This window comes from Elephantulus edwardii, unplaced genomic scaffold (genome assembly GCF_000299155.1).
Source record: "Elephantulus edwardii isolate Elephantulus edwardi_28Jun2011 unplaced genomic scaffold, EleEdw1.0 scaffold00281, whole genome shotgun sequence".
In the NCBI taxonomy this organism is placed as follows: domain Eukaryota; kingdom Metazoa; phylum Chordata; class Mammalia; order Macroscelidea; family Macroscelididae; genus Elephantulus; species Elephantulus edwardii.
In genome coordinates, this window is record NW_006400031.1 from 1,043,705 (window position 1) to 1,061,841 (window position 18,137).

Consider the following 18,137-nt stretch of genomic DNA (forward strand, 5'->3'; position numbering starts at 1 on the left):
TTGGCGGTATAACTCAGAAGGAACGCTGTCACTCTCCTCCAATCAAATTAAGAATTAAACCACAAATTATTGAGCTATTTTTTTTAAAGTGGAACTACTTCCAGCCTGGTGCAGAGAGAGCTCACTGCCAAGCACGTTGGTCACTCTGGGGCCCTTTAAAGTGGTTGCCTTCTCCTAGAATCCTGAAGTTTTGTTTCATCAGGTGAGGCCAGTGTGCACCGAGCATGCCTTCTTATTCTATCTACTATGGACTAGATGGAGCTTCCTGGCTTGTAGTCTTAGACAGAGTTCAGTGACTTCCACCCTGTTCCCATTGACAAGTAATTGACGGAAACGTCCCCCTTCTCTGTCCATTGGTATAAAATGTCCTTTACTGTTTTGCAAAACAAGGTCCCAGTTATGATGCCTACAGACACACAAACTACCTACTGGGGAGGGAAGGAGTGGTTCCTTGACCAATAGTGAGAGATCTTACATTTTACTGCCTTGAAGCATTTACTACCACCAGACACACACTTTATAACTGTTGGCTGAACAAGGTGATGTGGAAACAGTGCCCCCCCCCAAAAAAAAAACCCAACCCTCCAAACATTACTCCTAGATTCAGATAGAGTAGGCTGAACTGAATCCCCAGAGGAACTTGGGAGGGCTATTTAGAATCTCAGTCTTAGTTTCTCTAATTAAATCATGGCAGAATGCCGGATTATCTTAAACCGGGCTGCTCCTTGGAGGCAAGGGTTCTGAGGCTTCGTCTGACATACTTTGAACATGTTACAAAGAGGGACCGGTCCTTGGAGAGGGATGTCTTGCTTGGGAGGGTGAAGGGACAGTGCAAGAGGCGAAGACCCTTGATGAGATGGATTGATTCAGTGACTGGGGTAATCGGGGTAGGTGTGTCGGAGACAGTGAGATTGTCACATCACAGAGCAGAGTTTAGGGCTGTTGTACATAGGGTCGCTGTGAGTCGGAAGCAACTTGAGGGCACATAACAACAACAACAACATCATGACAATAGGATATTGCAGTTGATTCTTGTACATACTTTGCAAGTAAGAGTCGGGCCGCTCTATAGTAAATAAAATAAGAAGGCATGCTCTGTGCACACCGTCATCACCTAATAAAACAGAACTTCAGGATTCTAGGAGAAGCCAACCACTTAATCTTAACTACCAGCTCTGCTTCTGTGATGGGTCCTGATCGGCCCACGCGAATAGGGCAGTTCAAGGCACTGGTGGCCTAGTGGCAAGAAGCTGCACTGCAATCCCAAAGGCACACGGCTGGAATCCACCAGCTGTTCTGCAGGAAAAGGATGGACAAACTCTTCTCATGTGATTTACTGCCTCTAAAAGACTGCAATAGGTCATCTGTTCCAACTGGATGGTACACAATAACAACTAGGGGCTGGATCGTTGATGGGCACTGTAGAGTCGGAACAAATCCACAGCTGACCTTCCCATGGGTTTTCAGAAGCATTTAATCACCTGGGAGGAGATTGCTCAACTCCTGCAGAGCAGCCGGTGACCTTGAACTACCTGCCTTTGGGATAGCAGCATAGCTTCTTAACTGTAGGCCAACAGTGCTCCCTAGAGGTTGGGTTAGGTACCTCACACCCAAGTCAAGTCCAGCAGAACAGGACAGGAATTAGCAATTGGCTTAACTCAGGCCACTGATGCAGTGAGGATTTCTGGGGGAGGATCTTCCTCACTATTAGCTGATAATGAGTAGAAGGGATATTCTCTTTCCCCACAGAGAGTTGTCATGTATTGTTGGGAGGAGTATACTGGAGCTGCTATAACTGTACTTATGGAGCTCTGACAGCCTCGTGGTAAGAAATTGTGTTGCAACCCCAAAGGCATGCAGTTCGAATTCACTAGTTGTTCTGTGAGAGAAAGATGAGCAATCTCCTCCCACATCTCTGAAAGCCGGCTAGTGCGTCAGCTTTGAGTCAGTTCTGACTAGGCGTTACTCAACAGTAATAGCCACATTTGCTAACACAAAATTTATTTCTGTATAAGGGCAAGTGCAGAGAAATAGAGCTAAGGCCTTGATCAAGCTCTTCCTGAAACCCTCTTAACTCAGAACCTTTTCAGTTCTGAGAATCCCACATTCCTTTTTTTTGTCATTTTTAATGAGTTGCACCCCAGAGGACTGCCTTAGCTGAGTCCCATTTTTTTTCCCATTTAAACATTTTAATGAAAGTTTACAGAGACAGTCATTCATTGTTGCACTTTTCTCCCTGCTCACCCCCTCCCCCTATTCACTCTTCTCCTTGGAAAGAAAAAGAAAAACTCTTTCGTTGTTATGCAATCCTCCCCCAAAGTCCACTCCACTATGCAGCCTTCACTCTGGACTTCTGTAATGACAAGAATACCCATTCATATGTCCCTTTTAACCAGTGTTCTCTCTCATCTGTTTCAATGCAGTATACATCATTCCTCCCCTCCTTTTCTGTCTTCCCTCAACCCTGATGTCAGTCCTGTTTTACAATAGTGGCCCTATGTAATATTTGTCCTTTTGTGACTGAGATATTTCACTCAGCATAATGTCCTCCAGGGTCACCCAGTTTACATAATATTTCATGAGTTCCTTGTTTTCTATGCAGCCTAGTATTTCATTGTGTGAATATACCACAGCTTCTCTATCCATTTGTTTGTTGATCATTCCTTTTATTGTTTAAATCCATTTAATCTGCATTTCCTCTTTCTTGTAACCGAAAGCATCTTAGTTGGCACAATGAGGAAATGTACATAAAGCATCTGTCCAGAACAGACGCTCAATACCCATTAGTTATTATAAGCATTACTACACGGCTTCATAGCCACAGCAGCAAGACAGTGTGTGTGAGACACTATTTCTACACAATCATTGCCATTCTTCAGAACCTAACTGAAGAATGGCCAGAAAGAGGGTGATCAGATGCTGTGTCTTATGAGACTGGCTGGGTGACCCTTAGCCTATACAACTCTCACTTCAACTTGGTTCTGGGGATTTTTAGCAAACATTTTGTCCTCCTAATTTTTTTTTTTAATTACTTGGGTGTCCCTTCCCCTGGCTCTAAGTTTTTTTAGGGGCAAGACATTTTTATTAATCACATCTCTTTATTTTTTTTAAAAATTGTTTTTGTGTGAGTGTACCGTCACATCAGATCTGACTGGTACAGGAGGAGATTGTCCCTCCTTCCCCGGCAGAGCATCTGGTGGATTCGAACCATGAGCCTCTGGGATTGTAGTTGCAGCTCCTTACCACTAGGCCACCAGAGCTCCCCTTAATCACATCTCTTTAGTACAGTCTCTGGCACAATGTATAGCATCCAATTAAGTGTTAACAAATGACTTCTTATGAAGGGTGGAAGGATTGATGCCAGGCTTACAAATCACAGCGTGGAATGTCTGAGAATGTCAAGACAGTCAGTCTTCCATATTTCCTGAGACAGAATTGGGACACTCCAAAGGAGGGCTGATGATCAGTAGAGAAGTCAGTCAAGGTAACAGGTACACCTTCAGGCTCACGCAAACTGGACAAGCACCACCCACTTGCAGGGACCAACCAGCGCCCTGCCTGGGACCAGCTCAGCGTCGCGCAGGCCTAGCTCATTTGCACCGCAGGGCGGGCCCCCGACATACGACCCCTTAGTCTGTCCTCCTTATTAATTACACATTTCTAACTGATCTCCATTATTGCCTGGTGATGACTGTTCAGAAAGCATTGTTGCTGTTGTTGTTGGGTGTCAACAAGTTGAGAGTATGACTCATACTAACGCTAAGAACTACAGATCCGAACCCTGTCCTATCCTGTACCCTTCTCATCATCTCTGACACACTTGAGCCCATTGCTGGAGTCACTATGTCAACTGTCTCTCTGAGGGGCTTCTTCCCTTTTGCTGATTGTTCCAAGCATGATGTTCCTAGCCAAGGAATAGCTTCTTCTAGCACGATGAGTAAGGGAGCTCTTGTGGCCTAGTGGTAAGAAGCTATGCTATATTCCCCAAGCCACGTGGTTCGAATCCACCAGCTGCTCCACAGAAGGAGGGACAATCTCCTCCCATGCAATTTTCTGCTTCTGAAAACCTCCTGGAGGGTCATCTATGGGTCCGTTCCTACTCAACGAGACACAGAAACAACAACTATTGTGCCCAAAGTACACGAGATGAAGTTAAGAAAGACAATATACAATTAAGAGCTCAATTAGATATTGTAATCAATTACATAAGTCAACTGTAATTGATATTCTAAAATGTCTATGAATGATTGGGTGAAAATGCAATATGATTTGTAAACATCCCTTCAAATAAAATGTCAAGACATTTCAAAAATTTTCAAAAGTAGAACAAAGGAATCTTTGTTTTTAATTTTGTCTGGAGCCAAGGGGAGGCTGAGACGGAGAAGGCAGTGCAAGGCAACTTAAAGAACACAACTTCCTCTGCTAGGCATCATTTAATCTGTTTCTTCCTCTGTCTACTTGATGGTGTCAATACACTCAGCAGGGAAAATTGCTTTGGTGAAAACACTTTCTTTCCTAGGATACTCTTAAGAATTCTCCCCTTTCTTTGTCCACATGTCTGGTAGAGCCTAAAGCCTTACATTCACCTTCATTGGTCAGTATTATATGATTGAAGCCAAAATCAAAATCAATCTCTCATTCAATTCAAAGCTAAGCTCCTTGCGCCTGAAGTCTCCTTTTGACTAAATAATAGAGTGGCTCACAATAGAATATTTCCTGTAAGTATTATGTTCCTTTTTAAAAGAGCCAAATGGCCATCAAATACTTTAAAACAAAGATAAGAATTTAAAGGGCAAGAAAACCAGATTAATAGAAGTGGAAAGACCAGAACAGAAATACTGAGAAATGTGCACAGACTAACGTCACTGAACAGTCTGTGTAAGAAATTGTTGTATTACAACCTGAACTAGTGTTCAAACCTTCACTAAAAACACAGTAATAACGTTTTATTTCCTTTTAAAGAAGAAAAATATGAAACCTCTCTCCTTTACTCCATCTCCATCCATGGCTTGGTGGTCCACAGTGTGGGATGATGAGAGAAATATTCCTCCTCTTTATTCTGATCTTCCTATTTTTACTCCCAATACTCCAATGATTAGCTAATTTGTAAAGTGTTTTTTTTATGACTGTCCAATAAAATTACCCAGAGATTCTGACTTATTGAGCTGGGGTGAAACTCTGGCATCTAAATAATTGGGCACATTCCCTAGGTCATACAGAAGTGTAGCAGGACGGAGAACTACTAGCCCTAGTGACTGAATCAGGCTGACAGAGGCACCTGGTCTTCTTGGTAATATCTGTGTTTCCCTCATGGACTCAATGCACCTTTTATATTTCAATTTCCCCCTGGGAGTCAAAAAGACTACACGCTGTCGAATCTGAACCAACTCACAGTCAGTTGACTATCCAGTGGGATTTTGAAGGCTGTGAATCACACAGGAGGAGACTATTCATCTGTCTCCCTTGGAACTGCTGGCAGATTGAATCTGCCAGAGAGGCAGAGAGGTCCTGTGTTTGGATTAGAAGTGCAACAGTACAGCTGTCTAACTTATTTTCCAGAAGAGTTTGATTTAAAAACTGACTCTATAGAGAGCGTGAGACTAGGCTGCTCCTTGGAGGCGAGGATTCTGAAGCTCTGTCTGACATACTCTAGGCATGTTGCAAGGCGGGACCAGTCCTTGGAGAGGGACACCATGCTTGGGAGGGTGGAGGGCCAGCACAAGAGAGGAAGACCCGCAATGAGATGCATTGATTCAGTGACGGGGGTAATGGGGGTGGGTGTGTTGGAGACAGTGAGGTTGGCCCAGGGTAGAGCAGGGTTTAGGGCTGTTGCACAAGGGTTGCTATGAGTCACAGGTGATTTGATATCAAATAACAACAACAACATATGTATGTGTGTGGCTGTAAAGCCCAGCCTGCATTTCTACGCACCCTTCCAAGTCACTGTGGTTTTGCTAAGGCTGGCTTGCTCATGACTATCTCCATCATACACTGTGCCAAGCAGCTCCCAGGGAGGTTCCCGAGCCAGCGGAATGAACTCTGGGCCTGGCCCCAAACCTCAGAGCCACCTAAAGCAGGTCGGCAAATCTTTCCTGGGCCCCAGAAGAAAACAGCACCTGCAACACTGGCTCCAGTTTAGATTTGCCACGTGAGTGCGAAAGTCATGCTACTCACTCAGTCTCAGTGGAATAGGGAAGTTGTGGTAGTAGCACAGCGCTGAATAAATCCAGGAGTATAATAAGAATAAAAATGGGGAAATCAGATAGCATCAGTGGAATGTAAATGATATATCTGTTGCAGTTTTATATATCTATTTTGCAAATGGGGAAAGTAAGACTCAAAGTGATTGTGTTGTTATTATGTTCTGTAGAGGCAATTACAAGTCATGAACCTTATGAACAAGAGCTCTGAGTCCTGACCTAATCTGAGCCAGCCTCACAGTCTCCGACACACCTCACCCCATTGCCACAGTCACTGTGACCGTCCATCTCATCCAGGATCTTTCTGTCTTGTGCTGTCCCGCTACATTTCCAAGCATGGTGTCCTTCTCCAAAGACTAGCTTCTTCTGAAAACATGCCCAAAATAATGTGAGATGGGCTTTCAAAAGCTTTCCTCCTAGGAGCAACCCGGGTTCACCCTCTCGATGACAGATCTACTCTTCTTCAGGACATCTCATCAGCATTTCTTCTTCTTCTTTCTTTTTTTCTTTTTCTTTTCTTTTTTCAGCTCTCAGATACATAGAAAGCAATTGAGGCCACAGCTAGTCTCAGGAACACCTCAGTCTTTAGAATGCCACATTTATTATTTATCCTTCTAGAGAGGTCCTCGACAGCAGACTTTTTCAAAGCAACTGTTGTTGTTGTTGTTATGCGTCGTCGAGTCGTTTGCGACTCATAGCGACCCTATGTACAACAGCCCTAAACCCTGCTCTATCCTGTGCCAATCACACTACCTCTGACACACCCATCCCAATTATCCCAGTCACTGAATCAATCCACCTCATAGAGGGTCTTCCCCTGCTCCGCCGTCCCTCCACCCTCCCAAGCATGATGTCCCTCTCCAAGGACCTGTCCCTCCTTGCAACATGCCCAAAGTATGTCAGACGAAGCCCTAGAATCCTTGGCTCCAAGGAGTAGCCTGGTTTAACCCTCTCTAGGATGAATCTGTTTGTTTTCTTGGCAGTCCACGGTACATTCAATACTCTTCTCCAGCACCACAGCTCAAAGGCATCAACTCTCCTTCTGTCCTCCCTAGTCATTGTCCAACTCTCTGATGCATAACAAGTGATTGCAAAAACCATGGCCTGTATCAATGCATTATAGTCACCAGAGAGACACCATTGCTCTTCAGTACTTTGGAGCGGTACCTAACAGCAGACTTTCCCATCGCAATACGTTTTTTAATTTCCTGGCTACTGGTGTCAAGAGTGTTGACCATGGAGCTGAGCAAACTGAAGCTGTGAACAATCTCAATCTCTTCGCCATCCATCCTCATGCTACCGATTGGTCGAGTGGTGAGAATCTTTGTCTTCTTGACATTGAGCCTCAGTCCATACTGAAGGCTGCAGTCCAACTAGTCTTTAATTATCTGGCTGCTGGTGCCAAGGCTGTTGACTGTGGATCCGAACAAGATGAAATAGCAAATGTAGTGATTTCTTCATCTAACATGATGCTGCTTTTTGGTCCAGTGGTGAGGATTTTTGTCTTCTGGATGTTGAGATATAACCCATATTGTAGGCTGTAGTCCTTGATCTTTTACAGTAAGTACTTCAAGTCAACAGAGAGAGAGGTCAGCTGGTCCAGTGGACAGAAAGTGATGCTACCAAGCCAAAGATGGGTGACCTTTACTCTGCTGCCCTCGGGCCTGTCTCATTGTTTTTGTTCAGACATTCCTCTAGGTCATATAACCCTGGTGTACAAGTTGCCGCAGTACCATGTTCACTTTTGGTTGCTGTGAGGCTGAACACCGTGGCACTGGTGTGTTAAATGCATTAATGATTGGCTACCCAATGCAGACAGAGGGTGGGGTGGAGCTCCCCGATTAAAACAAGCTTGGACGGAGGAGTGGCATCCACTTCCATAATAGCTTGCCTCCGGAAACCCTATGAACCCGGAGAGAGAATGAAAAGCACCCAAGCATCGAGGACTCTCCTTCCTAGGATCGCTATGAGGCGCCTGCAACTCAACAGCACTTAATGACAACAACTTCAAGTCCTCAGTTTTGGTGAGCACGGTTGTGACATCTGCATAATGCACATTGTTGATGAGTCTACCTCTAATCCTAATGCCGCATTCTTCTTTGTAGATACCAGCCTTTGGAATGATTGGTTCAGCATATAGATTGAAAAGGTATGGAGAAAGGATACATCACTGTTGTATTCCTTTCTTGATTTTGAACCGTACAGTGTTCCCATGCTCTGTTCACACAATACCTTCTTGATCTAGGTATAGATTTCACATGAGCACAATCAAGTGTTCTGGGATGCTCATTCTTCTCAAGGTTAGCCACAATTTGTTGTGATCCACACAGTCAACTGCCTTTGCATAGTCAATAAAACACAAACAGACATCCTCTATCATTCTCTTCTTTTCAGTCAAGATTCATCTGACATCAGCATCGATTTCCTTAATGCCATGGCCTCTTTTAAACATGACTTAGATTTCTGAAAGTTCTCTGTTGATCAATTGCTTTAGTTGTTTTTGGATAATTTTCAGCAAGATTTTTTTTTGCATGTAACATAAGTTATTTTCTTTGCTAATTTTATATTCTGAAGTGTCATGTTTTTTGAGAGTAGGGATAAATAAAGATCTCTTCCAGTCAGTTGGCCAGGTAGCTGTCCTTCAGATTTCTTGGCACAATCTGGTGAGCCCACTCAGAATTATATCTGTTTGTTGAAATGTGTCATTTTGTATCCCATCAATTCCTGGGACCTTATTTTTTGCCAGTTCCTTCAGCGCAGACTGAATGTCTTCCTTTACTGGTATTGGTTCTTGATCATATGTCACTACTTAAAATGATTCTGTGTTAAACAATTCTTTTTGGTACAGTGACTCTATGTATTCCTTCTCTCTTTTTTTAAAAAAAATAATTCAGATTTTATATTGGTTTTCATACAGAGTTCATATACATTGTGTTTTACACTATCTTCATTCACATTGTATTTCATACAATCATTCCCATTCATCATGTTTTATAAAATTATTCATCATTGAACTATTTCACCATTACTCTGTCTTTCCAGATCTCCACCAGAACTTTCCTATTTCTTGGACCATTCAATATTTTGCTGATAGCTTCTTTCAAAACTGCAACTCAAAGCCTGAATTTGTTGTTCAGTTCCTTCCACTTAATAAATGCTAAAGGAGTCTTTCCTTTTTTGATTTCTGATACCAGCTCTTTGCACAATTTGCTATAATACTTTGCTTTGTCTTTCCAAGCTTCCCTTTGAACTCTTCTGTTCAACTCTTTAACTTCCTGATTTCTCCCCTTTGTTTTGGCTTGTCAGCATTCTAGTGCATAATTCAGTCTGTTCTAACATTCATTTTGGCCTTTCTTCCTCCTCTCTCTTTGTAATGACCTTTTTCTTTCTCTATGGATAGATATCCTTGACATTGTCCACAGTACGATGTAGTCAAGCTGAAATGAGAACATTGGCTGTTGGCAGTAAAGTTGAGTTGCCATCCATTATTCTGTTCTATTCTATTCTATTCTATTCTATTCTATTCTATTCTATTCTATTCTATTCTATTCTATTCTAATTATCACTGTATCCGTTGAATTGTAATTTGCATTTGTTATTTTAACAAAATTGGCATTGTAAAAGGAAAATTGTGGAATTACAACTAAAGATAAATTTGTAAAATTTGTAGCTATCTGGCCGACTGTCTGAAAGAGATTCACATTTATCCTTAATCTCAAGAAGGGCGATCCAATAAAATGTGGAGATTATCAGACAATATCATCAACATCAGAGAACTCTAGTGGCCTAGAAGCCATGCTGCAATCCTGAAGGCACACAGTTCGAAGCCACCAGCTGCTCCATGGACGGAGGATGGGAAATCTCTTTCTATGTGATTAAGTGCCTCTGAAAACCTGCCAGAGGGTCAGTTATGGGTCAGTTTGCACCTATGGTACACGACAACAAAAACATCAATATCTAACGCAAGAAAAATATTGTTGAAAATCATTCAAAAATTGAAAGAACAGTATATTGACAGCAAACTACCAGAAATTTAAGCTTATTTTACAAGAGGCCATGGCATTAGTAATATCATTGCTGATATCAGATAGATCCTGGCTGAATGCAGGGAATACCAGAAGAATGTCTACTTGTGCTTTGCTAATTATGGAAAGGCATTTGACTGTGTGGATCACAACAGTGGCTAACATTGAGAAGAATTAGAATCCCAGAACACTTAATTGTGCTCGCACAGAATCTATACCAAGAAACTGTTGTCCAAATGGAGCAAGGGAACACTGCATGGTTTTAAGTTAGGAAGGGTGTGCATCAAGGTTGCATCATTTCTCAATATCTATTCGGTCTGTAGGCTGAGCAAATTAATGCATCAAGCCAGACTCTCTGAAGAAGATGCGGCATCAGGGTTGGAGGAAGACTCATCAGTTTGCCTTATGTAGATGACACAACTTTGCTTGTAGAACATAAAGAGGATATGAAGCTGTTGCTGCAGAAGATCAAGGACTACAGCCTTTTGTATGGATTACATCTTAACATCAAGCAAACAAAAGTCCTCACTACAGCACTAACAGCACTATGATAGATGGAGCAAAGATTGAAGCTCTCCATGATTTCAGCTTGCTTGGATCAACCATTAACACCCTTGGTACCAGCAGCCAGGAAGTCAGGAGGTGAATTGCCCTGGGCAAGTCTGGTGTCAGGGACCTCTCCAGAATGCTGAGGAACAATCATGTCAGTTTGAAGACTAAAGTGCTCTTGGTCTGGGCCATGGTCTCAATCACCTGCTATGCATCAGAGAGCTAGATAATGAGTAAGGAGGACAGAAGAAGAATTGATGCCTTTGAATTGTGGTGTTGGAGAAGAGTGCTGAATATCCCCATGGACTGCCAAAAGGGCATGTCTTGGAAAAAGTGCAGCCAGAGTGCTCCTTGGAAGCAAAGAAGATGAAGCTTCCTCTTTCATACTTTGGACATGTAGCTAGGTGAGGCTGTTCTGGATGGAGGATCAGTGAAGGAAAGAAGACCCCCAACAAGGTGGATTGACACTGTGACTTCAATGGGTTCTAGTGTGTCAGAGATTATGAGGATGGCACAGGCAGAGTTTAGGTTGGCTATTCATAGGGTCACTATGAATCATACTTGATTTGGTGACGCTCAACAACAACCACAAAGTATCAAGGCACCTTGGTGGTACAGTCAACTAAGCATAACTGGAGAGAAAAGTAGTTTCGCAGAGGTTGTGACTTGTATGTGACCCAAAAGCGGTTCTCACTAGAGATAAAGAGATAGGAAATAAGTAGACTGGGGGACTTCGCCAAGAGGTAACTGTGAGGAGTGCAGTCAACTTCTCCAGTGCTCAACTCTCAGTAGGACTGCTTTTTGGACCTGAGTTCTGGTATGAAGAAGCTCCTTGATTCCACAGAGGGCTAAGACACATGGAAGTCGCTAAGGGACAATAATAACTGGGCCTACAGATGCTGAAGGAAACAGAGACTTCCCTCAAGGAGAGAGAGAGAGAGTCAGTCTTTCTCACCTTCCTCTAGAACTGGCACACTGAATTTGGACTTCCAGTCTCCTAAATTATAACACATTTTCATTTCTTAAAACCAACCACTTGTGGGATCTCTGTTATAGCAGCACTAGATAACTAAGATAGGTTGTTAACCAGAAAGCTGGTGGTTTTAACCCACTAAACACTCTTCAGTGGAAAGATGAAACAGTCTCTCTTTCTGTAGAGATTTATAACTGTGGTAACATTATGTTACAGTTCTGTTCAATCCTATAGAGTCTCCATTAGTCAGGATGGAGTTGATGGCAACAGGTTTGGTTTATCAGAGTGTGTGTGGGAAGGTGAGAGGAGGGTGACAGAAAGGGGGAGGAGGGAGGGGGAAAAGGAGAGAGAGAGAGAGAGAGAGAGAGAAAATATGAATGCTGTTTACTGGTGAGTGTAGACATGTGAGGAATAGGGACAAGATCACAGGGTTTGGAGTTAGCTGGCTTAACCTTACATTCCAGTCCTGGCCTTTACTGACTGTATGACCTGTGACTAATTATTTAACTCCTCGGGTATGTTTTCTTCTTGTTAAAACAAGAAATGCAATGAAAATTGTATAAAATATTTTTAAAGATGTGAGAAATCGTGCAACACAAATGGTCCCCAATGATTCTGTCATAAGTCAGTTCTAACCTAAGTCAAATACCTCTTTTTCTAAATCTGTTTTTCAGTATCAGTGTTTTAAAATATATCCACTCTTTCACTGTTAGAAGTATTACATATAAAAGAACAGGTATATTTTAACACACACATAAACAGACATTGTTAGCAATTAGAAGTATTTATGAACAAAATAATCATTCATAAGTACAGTTCATCATAATTTGAATCCTTAAGCTGGGAACGACCTGCCTAGTAATGAGTACCACAGACTGCACTTCCTATGTCCAAGTGCTGGTACTTGTCCAAGTACTTTCAGTGAATCAAAGTCATTAAGATCAAAGAAACAAAAATCCTGTGGTTGAGTCAATTATGACTCGTAGCAACCTTCCCAGACAGAGTAGAGCTGCCTCTGTCTCGTGTCTAAGGGTGAAGATCTTTTTCCTTGAAGCAATTGGTGGATTAAAGCCACTCACTTTTTGACTAAGATTGAGCGTCTAACCACTGCACCACCAGGGTCCCCCTGTTGTCTGTTGTTGTGTGCCATCGGGTCAAAAGTGACCCACAGCTGACCCTCTGGCACATTTTCAGAGGCAGTAATCCCATGGGGGATTGCCCATCCTCTTTCTGTGGCACAGCTGGTGGATTTGAACCATGTGCCTTTGAGACTGCAGCACAGATTCTTACCACTAGGCTACCAGAGCTCCTTAGGGCTCTCCTAGTAAGTCACAAAAAAATCACCATTAAAATCCTAGTAAATCTTCATTTTAAAAAATCTGCTTTGTTCACAATAGCAAAGAGTTGGAAACAACCTAAGTGCCCATCAACAAACAGACGGATAGAGAGGTTGTGGTATATTCACACAGTGGACTATTACGCTGCATTGAAAAACAAGGAACTCATGCAATATTATTCAAAATGAGTGACCCTGGAGGACATCATGCTGAGTGAAATATCTCAGACACAAAAGGACAAATACTGCAGAGTGCCACTGTTGTAAAACGGGACTGACATCAGGGCTGGGGGGAGACTGAGAAAGATGGGTTAAATTATGTATACTGCATTGAAACAGATAAGGGAGAGATCTGTTTAAAAGGGATACATGATTAGGTATTACTGTTATGACAGGAATCCAGAATGAAGGCTGCATAGTGGAGTAGACTTGAGGGGAGGAATTGTATAACAATGAAATAATTTTTCTTTTCTTTTTCAAAGAGAAGAACGAACTGGAGGGGAGGAGTGGGCAGGGAGAAAAGTGCAACAATGAATGAATGGAAAACCAAAGTCTCTAAATTTTCATTAAAATTAATAATAAGAATATTTTAAAAATCCTCATGAAAAGCCTAGTAAATCTTCATTTTAAAAATCTGATAATACAGAAATGTTATGATACTCATTCTATAGACAGGGAAACTGAGGCACATGGAAGTTAACTTAATGAATCATGAAGTGCTTTTAACCCAAACTGTGAACTGGGCCATAGAAGCTCAGCATTTGGAGAACGTCTAACCAATGCGTGCTGCTTCAGGTGCTGTTGAGTCAGTGCCAAAGCACAACTATTTTATGTGGAACGGAATAACCTGGAATGCACCGTCCTCACCATTGCTGTTTCTCATGGGCCCATCGCCACAGCAGCCTGGGTCAATCTACGGCCTTGAGGGTCCTCGTCCTTGTCACTGACCTTCTCCCTTAAAGCATGCTGTCCTTCTCCAGGGACTGACCCTCCCAATAATACGTACAAAGTATGTGTGAAGACACAGTCTCACTCTCCTCATTTTGAAGGACGCTAGTGATCATTATCAGATACGGCAGAAGCACTCAAACTGTAGGAATTTAAAAATCAGCAAAACTCTTTCATTCAAAAGAAAATTTTACTAAAAAAACCTCCGTAAGGAACTCTTATACATTGCTGTTGGGACTGTAAAAGGGTACAACTTCTTTGGAAGGCAGTTTGGCACTTCCTAAAAAAAAAAAAAACAACACAAAACACACAAAACCCCCCAAAACCTGAACATAGAAATTCTGTATGACCCAACTATTCCACTACTTGGAATATACCCAGGGAGAATGAGAACTGAGGCACAAATGGAGACCTGTACACCAATGTTCATAGCAGTGCTATTCACCATAGTAAGAACATGGAAACAGCTCAAATGTACAATCACAATCGAATGGATTAAGAAGTGATGGTACATTCACATCATGGAATACTATGCAGCACGCAAGAGCAATGATTTTGTAAATTACTACTTAACTGGGGAAGAACTGGATAGCATTATGCTGAGTGAACTATGTCAGTCCCATAAGGACAAATATTGCATAAGATCATTGTTGTAAAATGAATATGAGGATCCAAAGGGGGAGAGGGTGGAAGCAGAGGGGTGAGGATGGGCATGGCTGTGTGTGTGTGTGTGTGTGTGCATGCGCGCGCACGCGCGTGTGCGTGTGTGTTTGCGTGTGTTTATTCATAAGGTTTCACAATTTGATGGGGACGGTGAAGGATATGGGAAAGATCAGTGTGAAAAACAATGTATTTGAACTGTGTAAATGAACCAATATAAAATTAAAAAACAAAAGTATTGAGCAAACCCCGCCCCCACCTCCATATATAACGTAAGTACAGGTAGAGTTATTGTGCTTTAAGCAGGCATGAAACTCCGCCCCAACCACACCCATATCAATCCTAAAGTATTCTGGCCATCCAGAGTTCTAATGAAGCCAGGTTTAAAAAGCCTGGGCTCACCTTTTACTCTCCTTGTATCTACACCTGTTCTCTTTTACATATCTGATTCTTCCCTGTCCCAACCAGCTTGGACCCACTGGGAAATCATGAGGACGCTGGCCTAGAGACTCACCTGTCTTATCTGAATTGCAGAGAATAGTTTCCTTCTCAGCTCTCACGCCCGGGCTGGGGCCATGCTTCATCCACATGGTGATGGTGAACTGGTCCGTCAGGTTCTTGGGCACAATGCCGTCAGGGATCTTGGCGCCCTGCTTGCCATCGAACTTGAAGATCATCTCGCTGCTATCCACCAGCAGCCCTGCGGTCCAGTTGGTGGCTGCTCTGGGAGACGGCAAGAGGTCGATGATGCCAGACGAGGACCCTGCAGGTGACGAGAGGCAGAAAGAGACAAAGGTCATTCCTCATGGGTGTCCACAACTCTGCTTTCTGCTCCTGCGTCAGAACGAACCACTTCAGTGAGTGAACCTCTCAGTCACGAAGAGGGGTTTCATTAATGCTACCACTTTAGCTAAGTGATTTGAGGAAAATAAAAGATACAAATCAGCCCTGCTGCTGAGTTGTTTATGACTGATGTGTGGAGACATTGGTAATTTAAAGAGAAAAAATAGTGCAAAGGGAAAATATGAGAGACATTTAGAGAAAGGGGAAAGCACTGAGGCATCGTAAGCATGGAGCGTTCATGGAGACGATCAGAGCTGGATGTGGGTTGAAGGACTCACTCATTCAGGGATCCATCCATTAACTCCCTAGCTATTTACTGAGCACCAACCAGGTTTCAAGACCCCTTCTAGCTGCTGGAAATATAGAAGTGACATAGACATAGTTCTTGATCTCGGGGAGCTTAAATCTGTCAAACAAGCAGACAGACAGTAGTTAAACAGTATGAATAGAGCTCCAGTTCGAGAAAGTTCTACAAGTTGAACCCAAGAGGAGTGTGAGTCACTTCGTGCTCTCCAAAGTTATTTTTTTCGGCCAAACTATACAGTATCTGAGAACGCTAAGAGAACTGCTAAAGTAAGGGAAACTTGCCCTTGACACCCAGCTGGCCCACTTAGTAGTTCTGTGTCTCTGAACATCAATTTTCTAATTTTCCACCTTGTTTTAGAATGGCTCTTTGTGTATTCTGATGACAGAATGTGATGATGTCTTAGTGCTTCCAGCAGTGTGCTTGTCATACGCTGAACGACACCTGATAATGTGAATGTTCACCTAATGTGAGTTACCACATTATCCTTATTCTCCGCAACATCGCTATCAGTATTTCTGCTACGACTATTATTCCAGGCTAAGGGACAGGAAAATGGCAGTGCGGGCGACATGGGTGCATTTGTATTTCAGGAGAATCATGACAGTTTTAAGGAGGGGAGAGTGGAGGGATGCGTGAGGAGCAATTGGCCTGTCAATACGGCACTGGATTTCTCCTCATGCTGGGAGGATTCTCGGGATCCACTGATACGCCTTTGGAAACTCAAATACTGCCATCTCTACATCCTTACAAGATCAGGACTTGGCTACTCAAGGAAGATAATCTCAGAGCTTCTTGACAACTCTCAGATAATAAGAATCAGGGGTAAGGTTGCCTTGTGCAGGGAACAAGGTAGATAGGGGCTCTCTCCTGGAACATGTACCAACTTAATGAATTTGAAGGGCGGTGGTGAGGAACACTAGTAGAGCTGTCTTTCATGAACTTGGATGTGCACGCAAAGGTTGATGGTTTGAACCCAAAAGCTGCTTCACAAGAAAAAGATGAAGAACTCTGGTTCTGTAAAGATGTATAGTTCTGGAATCTGTGTGGGACAGGTCTCTGCCATATTAGTTTGTTATGCACTAAAATTGACTTGATGGCTGCGTCATTTTTATCACCAGGTGCTGATGAGTTGATCACAATTCATAGTGACACTAAGAATAGCAGACCTGGTCTTGATTCTACCCTGTGCCATCCTCATCCTGGATAGTCTTGAGCCCACTGCTTCAGTTACTCTATCAAACCATGTCATTGAGAGTCTTTCTATCTCTTGGAAAAGGATATCATGCTCAGAAGGGTGGATGAACAGCACAAGAGAGGGAGACCCCAGATGAGATGGATCGATACAGCAACTGGGGCAATGGGGGTTGATGTGTTGGAATTAGTGAGACTGGCTCAGGACAGGAGAGGGTTCAGAGCTGCTCTACGTGGAGTCATTATATATCACAGGTGACTCAATGGCACATAACAACAATAACATATGATGACAGGTTTGGAAGCAGGAGTGACATCCACTTCCTAAACAACATGCCTCTGGAAACTCTATGAACTTTGATAAATGTCAATAGGTGTAGAGGGGCTTCAGGTCTTTTGTTCAGAGTCACTATGAGTCATGCTTGACTCGAAGGCAATAAACAACAACAGCAACAATATACCGAAGGTGTGCGAGATGGAATTTCAAAATCCTTTCCTCCAGGAAACACCCTGGTTCCACCTTCTACAAGATGTACTTGTTCGTTCTTTTCACCATGGCTAAAAGGCACTGATTCTTATTCTAGCATCATCATCATCCATTGTCCAACCTTCATATGCATAGAGAGTAATTGAAAAGATCATTTGGGACATACCTTAATTTTCAAACTGAAATCACTGCTCTTCAGTACCTTGGAGAAGTCTCTGATTGTTGACTTCCCCATTGCAACATATATTTTAATTTCTTGACTGCTGTTACCAAGGATGTTGATTGTGGATCCAAACGAGACAAATTCAATCTTTTCTCCACCTATCTCGGCTCCACAGTCAACCCTCTTGGCACCAGTAGTCAGGAAATTAAAAGACTTATTGCCATGGGAAAGTCTGCTGTTAGGGACCTCTCCAAAGTACTGAAGAGCAACGGTGTCTCTCTGGAAACTAAGGTGCATCTGATACAGGCCATGGTCTTTGCTATCACTTATTATGCATCAGAGAGTTGGACAGTGACTAAGGAGGAGAGAAGGATAATTGATGCCTTTGAGCTGTGGTGCTGGAGGGTATTGAGGGTACCATGGACTGCTAGGAAAACAAACAGATTCATCCTAGA

At 42.8% G+C, this 18,137-nt stretch overlaps 1 protein-coding gene across 1 annotated transcript in view; it reads right to left on the bottom strand.

Moving 5' to 3' along the window:
• Positions 1 to 18,137, bottom strand: part of CLSTN2 (calsyntenin 2) — a 611,561-nt gene that overhangs the window by 158,039 nt on the left and 435,385 nt on the right. Inside the window, exon 7 of the mRNA XM_006900346.1 lies at positions 15,206 to 15,454. Coding sequence (XP_006900408.1) covers positions 15,206 to 15,454 — 249 coding nt within the window. The remainder of the gene's footprint in view (positions 1 to 15,205; positions 15,455 to 18,137) is intronic.